Raw genomic sequence first — 8,225 nt, 5'->3', positions numbered from 1 at the left:
ATTCGCCTAAGTCGAAAAGCACAGATAAATCCCTCAAAAATGGCCGCCGGTGGTTTGCAAACAAACCGTGGTTAAAGATGGGAACGTTAGGTTCCGGGTTTAAAGTTGAGCTGTAAAAATAAAACAAGAAACTCTAGGAACTTAATCGACCAGAGGATCTTAACATGCCTAGAAGGCTGGATCTGCGGACCAAACCTGACCAGATCTGATTTCCTGGCCGTCGTGCACTTCTTTTATGCAGAAAAAAGTAGGTCAATCGTAACGGTCGTTTTGGACCTTTTTACGATTGGACCGGCACGACGACCAATGCCCAATTTTCAGAATTATCATTGGCTGCAGCTCAGATGCCGTTCGACCAACGATAATTCAGAAAATAAGCAACAGACTTCTGAATTATGATTGGCTGCAATTACTGTTGCCATTTGACCAATCACAATTCAGCAGGCTGGGCGACAATGGGTCACGCTGACCCTGTCGGTAGCAGTTACGGGTTAAGTTAGACTATCGTGAATAATGTCAGCTAGATATTTTTATTAATTTTACTTTCACTTCGTCACTTGTTTTATATCACTATTTTGCAACTTTAATACATGTTTTGTAATACATTCTCTCGCACTACAACTACCTCCATAATACATGATACATGATAATGATACATGATACATGATAATACATGATTATGGCACCACAATAAATGAAGAATGGACCAACATCCAGGAGATTAGAGCACGCATCGGAAAAGCTAGATCCACCTTCAATCGGAGGGAGGCCTTCTTCAAGAGTCACAACCCCTCTCTTGATACAAAAGTAAGAATGCTGCGATGCTACGTCTTCTTTGTTCTTTTTTATGGTGTTGAATCGTGGACCTTGAATGAAGATATTATGTGCAAAAAACTGGAAGTATTTGAGATGTGGCTATATCGGAGAATAATTAAGATCCCGTGGACTGACCGAGTCACAAATGAGGAGGTCCTCAGAAGAATGAATAAGAACCGAGAAGTACTGATCACCAACAAATCTCGAAAGTTACAGTTCTTCGGACATATTATGCGAAATGAATCCAGATATGCTCTTCTTCAAGCCATCCTGCAAGGAAAAATATTTGGAAAACAAGGTCCAGAAAGAAGAAGAACATCTTGGTTAAAGAACCTCAAAATCTGGTTCAATACATTATCTGTGCAGCTTTTCCGCGCTGCTGCAGATAAGATAAAGATTTCCATGATGATCGCCAACATTCGTAACGGATGGGCACATCAAGAAGAAGAAATACATTCTCCCTGCTAGGTTGTACGCGTTTCTCGCTTTCATTTCGATATTCAGTTGCTCTTCAAGAAATTTACTTATTGTTTGTTGCAGTTATTCTGTTTCAGTTGTGTCTGTGTAAGATCAAGTCAAATAATATTATTTTTCTTACGTTTCTTATCCATCGTCCATTACATACCATACTTAAGCATAAAAAATATTAGGCTGGAAGAATAAGGATGGGAAAATAAAAATCATTTAATTATTTAAAAACCCCGTTTATTTAAAATTACTGATTTTATCCTTTAATTGGATATTTTGTAAAAACATCAAAAACTTACATTAAAATTATTTATACAACAAAAATTGATTTACCAACTAAACCCATCAAATATATTTATTTCTTCGTCGTCTAATCCTGGCATCTGAAACAAAAAAAGAACATTAGTAGATACTGTAAAGACAACTTTATTATACACCAAATATATACAGTGATGAGTGTCTTACCACCCGGCAAAATAGCGGAAAGGATAGAAGACATATTAAGTTGTGAGATAGTACGACATAAGGCTAGTATTAGACGTGTTTGTTAGAATAAACGATTAAATATATTAAGATGTATTATAGTAAAAAACATTAATTAGTAGCGATTTTAAATTATAAATCTTTAAGTTCATTTCATAATAAAAATAACTCAACTGAAATATTTGACTAAACTAAAGGTAGGTATGTTTGTCCGAAACAATTATTGTATGTAAAATTGGAGTAATAGTTAGAGACGTTGTCTATTGACAAGAAGACTGGGGTTCAATTCACACCAAGGGTAAAATTTTTGTTTTACTTAATCAAAAATAATAGAAAATATGATACATATTAGGTAACAAGTTTTCGAAAAACTCATTATTTACAATTTATTCTTATTCCAATGTTATACAATAGAAATACAAAATATTTCAAATTCAATTCCAGTTTTACAGTCTTCAGTTGTGAATGGAAAATAATCCATTAAAGACTGTTTAATGTCAAGTCCATCACTAAATTCTCAGTGTTAATCAATTCCTCTGTAGAGGTAATGATTTTCAAAACAATTGACGACATTGGAATGGATGCGCGCGAACAGCTACCTGCTTTATAGCTAACCAAATCATCAAGCCTTCAAGTTATCAAATAATAACACACCGAGAAGTGTTATTTACGGTAAACAGAAATTTTTATTGAAAAAACAATTCGTGAAAAGGATTTTAACGGTCGAGGAAAAAGTGCAAATTGTTGTCTGGCATGTGAATGGATTATCAGACAAAATGATTAGACAACAATTTGTAAATATGTTTCCAAATAGGCCGGCTCCATCACGATCAACAATTCAGTCTATTATACGTAATTTTTTTACTTATGGATCCGTGTTCGCTCCAAGAGGAGTTCGCAGACGAAGGGAGGTAAATCCAGATTTGGAACTAAGGGACACTTTGATTTGTGCAAGTATTGAGCAAAATCCTACCCAATCAACATCTCGTCTCGGAGAACAATATGGAATTCCAAGATTTAGAGTAGGTGAAATTTTTTAAAGACATCGATACCGTCCCTATAAACTTTATAAATCCAACGAACAATTCCCTGGGGATCAATATAGACGATTAGAATGTTGTCAAACTGCAATGCAAATGTCACATCAAAATAAACATTTTTTGAAAAACGTTTTGTTCACCGATGAATATACGTTTTCATTGCATGGCCGTCACAATTCAATCAATGCTAGGTATTGGTCTCGAGGAAATCCTCGTCAGATTTATGTCGCTCGTACCCAGTGTCTTAGAAAAGTAAATGTTTGGGGAGGCATAATAGGGAATCATGTCATTGGTCCATTTTTTATAGACGGTATGTTGACTGGGCGGAAATACTTGGAACTTCTGCAAATTGAAATTGTCCCAGCCCTTCGTAATTTACCAATAACTTTCGATTCCATATGGTTTCAACACGATGGTTGTCCTGCACATAATTCTCGCATCGTCAGTGAATATCTCAGTGCGACTTTTCCTAATCGATTGATTAGTGGCCACGGATATCTTTTTATTTTTGTAGAATTTTTACTTATTTAAACATTCTTTAAAAGTTTTTACTTTATTTTTGAAAGTACGACGATACTATTTTGTCAGTAAAATTTTTTGTTTTAACTTTAGTTTTTGTTTAGTTTTGTTTAGTGATTCAAAGCAAAACGATCTTTGCATAATTTCAAATTATTAAAAAAAAAAGGAAAACCACATGTGGGTTTTGAACTCTAATCGTCTGCGATGTCTGTATCGCAATGTCGAATTCTTAACACTAATCCACGAAGAATTTATAACTATTCCGTGACAAGAGTGTATGAAACTCCTCAAATCATAGTAGAAATTATTCTTGGTTAATAATTTAAAACTTAAGATTAAATAATCACTACACATTTTTTGCTTTATTGTGGTCAATCAGTTTTTACTTTATGCGAAATTAAGAAATGGAAATATGTCACACATTCGACGTTACTCATAATAATTATGACAGAGGTGATTTAGCTCGAATCTAACGTCTAAAGGTGTGAGACTATCGTTAGTGGTAATGTAATGTAATATAAATTATAGGTTTTTCCGATTATTTCTCACCTCTACGAGTTTCATCTCTTTTTATTTCACAAGGTAACTGTGTTTTCTATCTCTTACGTTAAAAAGCCGGGTGGTAAGACACTCATCACTGTATAGTTTTATTTTATAACTTTACATTTTCTTGCAAGAGGTGCGATGTGGATAATTTCTGATGACGAATATTAAACTTTTTTAAAATCCACAAGGAAACTAAGTTCCGGTTAACGTTTCCTGGAAACTCTTTTAGTTATTAAAAATTTGTATTAGAAAAAGTGAAAACATGATTTTTACGTAATAGTGGTATATAAATATAAAGACATACTTGACTCTATATTAATATGTTAATTTGAATGTTCAAATTAAAATCTTTAGGTAGAATATTGTGCTTTATCCAAGAAGAAAACAAAATTAGTTAGAATGACGGACGGTAGAGTAAATTAATAATTCTTTTGTTTTAACTTTAAGACACATAGAAGATGGCATAAGAACCTTTGACGGAAAAGAAAAGACCCGATAAGAAAATGCAAATGCTAATTTTTGCCAAACAATTCCTAAAGGAAATTACGAAACTATATATTCCGTAAGAAAAATGAGTTAATAGCTAGAAACTCTTGAAGAAAAGACTTATTTTGGAATTCGAGAATAAAATAAGTAGTGCTGAAATACATAAAATACTGATGCATAGGAAGAAGAAGCATAATGAAAATTTACACGAGTATGTACTGACGATGAGAGAAATTGGTAACAAAGCTAACATAGATGACGAGGTCATAATACAATACACAATAGAAGACATTCAAGACGACCCTCTTAACAAAGTATTGCTTCATAGTGCAAACAACTTTTCAGAGATTTCAAAGAGAACATTAAATTATATAAACACATTAAAAGCAGACACACAAATCCTCTACAACTGAGACGCATAGAAAGAAGTGGACAAACAATGAAGCAAGAAGAGATGACAGAATCAATGAAGTACGACCAGACGGCAGAAACTATGAAGCAAGACGAGGTTATAGAAACAATGAAGCTAGAGGAGAACAATGTTGTAATTATGGAAATCGAGGACACAGATCAAAAAATTACCCTGATAAAGTCAAGGGAATAAAATGTTTCAAATGCAACCAACTTGGACACGTTTCTTCTCGATGCAAGGCTAAAGAAGATAGACCTTAGACTTCTGGTTAGGTAAATGTCATTGACGTAGTATACAAAAACTCCCCGACCTTAAAATTTAAAAAAATATTATTACGTGCATTGTTTGATACAGGAAGCGACATAAGTGCAATGCGAGAAGATAATTTTGAAAAACACTTTGACGACGTCCTTCTTATAAAAAATATAGCAAAGTTAAATGGATTAAGACATATTAAGGTTAACTTTAGGTTCTTTTAACAAAATATTGAAAATTCAAGGCGAAGATTTTCATATTTTATTTCACGTAATCCCAAAAAGATCACTAGACGTTGAGGTCATTCTTGGAAACAATATACTAAAACAAACAGAGATTACCGATGATATAAACGAGATAACCGAAGGTGGAATTATTGTATGCAAAAAAAGTAGATACTATTATGGTAATGAGGATTGCAGTTAACGAAGCGACACACGATGATAATCTGCAACTGGAACACATAAAAGACCCAAATATTAGGATGGAAGTAAAAGAATTAGTTGAAAATTATGAACCTCACCAGACGAAGACGACAGATATAAAAATGAAAATAATTCTAAGCAGTGAGGAACCAATAAACCAAAACTCAAGAAGGCTATCAATTGCAGAGAAGCAAGAAGTAGATAAGCAAATTGAGGAATGGATCGAGGAAAAAATAATTAGACCTAGTACATCTCATTTTGCAAGTCCAATTGTACTTGTCAAAAAGAAAGACGGACAGATCAGAGTTTAGGGTGACTAACAAAAACTTAACCGGGATATAATAAAAGATACGTTTCCATTACCTTTGATAGAAGACATATTGGATCGGTTACAAGGCGCAGAATATTTTAGCATAATAGACCTCAAGAATGGATTCTTCCATGTACCCATAGAGGAAGATAGCATTAAATACACTGGATTTGACACACTAGACGGACAATACGAATTTTTGAAGTGTCCGTTCGGATTGTGTAATAGTCCTGCAGTGTTCCAAAGATTTATTAGCCACATATTTATTTAGAGAGCTGACATCCAAGAATATAGCAATTTACTATATGAATAACATAATAGTTTTACGTAAATCCGAAGAAGAGAGAATCGTACGGTTAAAGCAAGTACTCGAAGTAGCTAGGGACTACGGCTGAAAGATAAAGAAGAAGAAGTGTCAATTTTTACAAAAAAGGAGTAAAGTTTTTAGGATATATTATTAAGGACGGCAGAATTCAACCATCAGATGAATAAACAATAGCCATAAAGAAATTCCAGGAACCAAAGGACTTTAAGCAGATTCGGTCATTTTTGCAGTGAAAAAATTTCATATCTATCTACTCGGAATCAAATTTAAGATAGAAACGGATTGTTCCGCATTTACTAAGACAATGAATAAAAAATATTTAACTACCAGAGTGGCGAGGTGGAATTTTTTACTGGAAGATTATCAATACGAACTGGAACACAGAAAAAAAAACCAGGAAGATTCATGTAGACTCTCTTAGTCGATAACTTATAGTAATGATAATAAATGAGACATCAGTAGTACAAGAACCAGGTTTTATCGAAAGGGTAATACCCAAGAAGCTGAGGACCACATTCAAGCAAAAAAGAAAATACTTACTACGGAAGCTTAGGAGGTGTTTTTCCTAAGAAACAATATCCTATTTAACTATGATGAAGAAAAGGACTTGTTATTCATTCCGAAAAGAAAGCAAACAGAAGTAATTAAACTTTTGCACGACGTATGACATTTTGCTGTAAAATAAAACACAGGACTTAAGTCGAAGAGAATGTTAAATTTCTAACCTCAAAGAAAAAGTTGAGCATTGTATAACCTCAGAATTTTATTAAGCTCAAATAAAAGATTGGAAAAACTCAACAAACATTTCGAACACGAATTTATTTTTTTAAATATTTTATTTGACTATCTAGTTTTCATAAATAACAGCAGTTTTTACCACTGGATTAAATTTGACCGCGTATTAGGTAAAATTTACAAAATAATAAAATTCCTACAAACAAAAAACACTAGATACATAACAAATTCACAAACAAAAGATAGTACAAAAAATGATTCAAAATAAGAGATTTTCCAAAAAAGTTTTTTCAAAAGGTTCAAATAAAAATACAAAAAAAAAAACAGGACATTGGATATCCAAGCTTAAAAAAAATTAGGAGTCCCGAAACTGGATACATTCGTCGCAAATGCAATAAAAATATTCTAAACAATAAAAATTTTGGCATTGATCGCACGTTTGTTTAGTTTTTCGGTCAGATTTTCTGGAACACTTTTGACACCGTCCACGTCCCATACGTTGCTTTTTCAGTGGAGCTTGGTCACTTTCTCCCAAAACTTGAACTTTTTTCTATCGTAAATGTTTTGTAAATGGCGGATTACTTTTTCGTTCTTCCATAATTGACGTAACTAATGCTAATCCCATATCTTCCAGGAATATATGACGTTTCTTTGAATAGTCACTAGTGTTTGTTCTGTAAATTACCTGGCTGTTGATTTCAGCTGTGTCCATTAGTGAAAAAATATTCTTAGTGGCCACCTTCTACAATTGCGAGCTACACTGTAACTTCCTGTCAACTCATCCACCGTATCAACCCCTCCTTTTGTAAAGTTATAGAAACTTATTATTTCTGGTAAAAGTTTCTCGCCGGTAGATTTATCTATTTCATCATCGTGATGAGGCGAAGATAATAACTCACGTATTTCCCTTCTTTTTGGTACAAAGGATACCATAGTAATATGTTCCTGAAATCCAAATATCGAGGACTGTGGTTGTCTGTTCTTAATCTGTATAAATTCTGGGGGAATCTCTCGCTTGTTTTTCCCCAGAGTTCCTACTGAAGTTAAACTATGTCGTTCACGCTAAATTTTCACAAGTTCGTAAGAGGTATACCAATTACCGAAAGTAATATTTCGATTTTTACCAGAAATTGGTGATATCAGTCTTTGGACAATATCAATAGGTTTATTGCTTATTTGGTACAGCCCATCTGCGTGTGTCCCTGCGTAAATTTCTATATTAAAAACATAAAAAGTACGGGAGTCTACTAGGGCCTGAATTTTTATTCCGTATTTCGCAGGCTTTTACTGGGGAATATACTGTAGGAATGAGCAATGCCCACGAAAAGACTCTAACTTCTCGTCAATAGTCAAGTACTGTGCTGGCGAGTAAGCTTGTTGAAAATTTACGACAAATTTTTCAAAA

At 33.6% G+C, this 8,225-nt stretch overlaps 1 protein-coding gene across 2 annotated transcripts in view; it reads right to left on the bottom strand.

Annotated features, from left to right (window-relative positions):
* Window positions 1–1,499: 1,499 nt before the first annotated feature.
* Window positions 1,500–8,225, bottom strand: part of Apoltp (Apolipoprotein lipid transfer particle) — a 1,459,665-nt gene continuing 1,452,939 nt past the window's right edge. For both annotated transcript variants that reach the window (XM_072546518.1, XM_072546519.1), the window contains one exon: window positions 1,500–1,667. In XM_072546518.1, coding sequence (XP_072402619.1) covers window positions 1,614–1,667 — 54 coding nt within the window. In that variant the 3' untranslated portion in view covers window positions 1,500–1,613. The remainder of the gene's footprint in view (window positions 1,668–8,225) is intronic.

Source organism: Diabrotica undecimpunctata, chromosome 10, assembly GCF_040954645.1.
Source record: "Diabrotica undecimpunctata isolate CICGRU chromosome 10, icDiaUnde3, whole genome shotgun sequence".
Classification (NCBI taxonomy): domain Eukaryota; kingdom Metazoa; phylum Arthropoda; class Insecta; order Coleoptera; family Chrysomelidae; genus Diabrotica; species Diabrotica undecimpunctata.
Note: the sequence above shows the minus strand (reverse complement) of the source record. Positions and strands in the feature narration are given on the sequence as shown.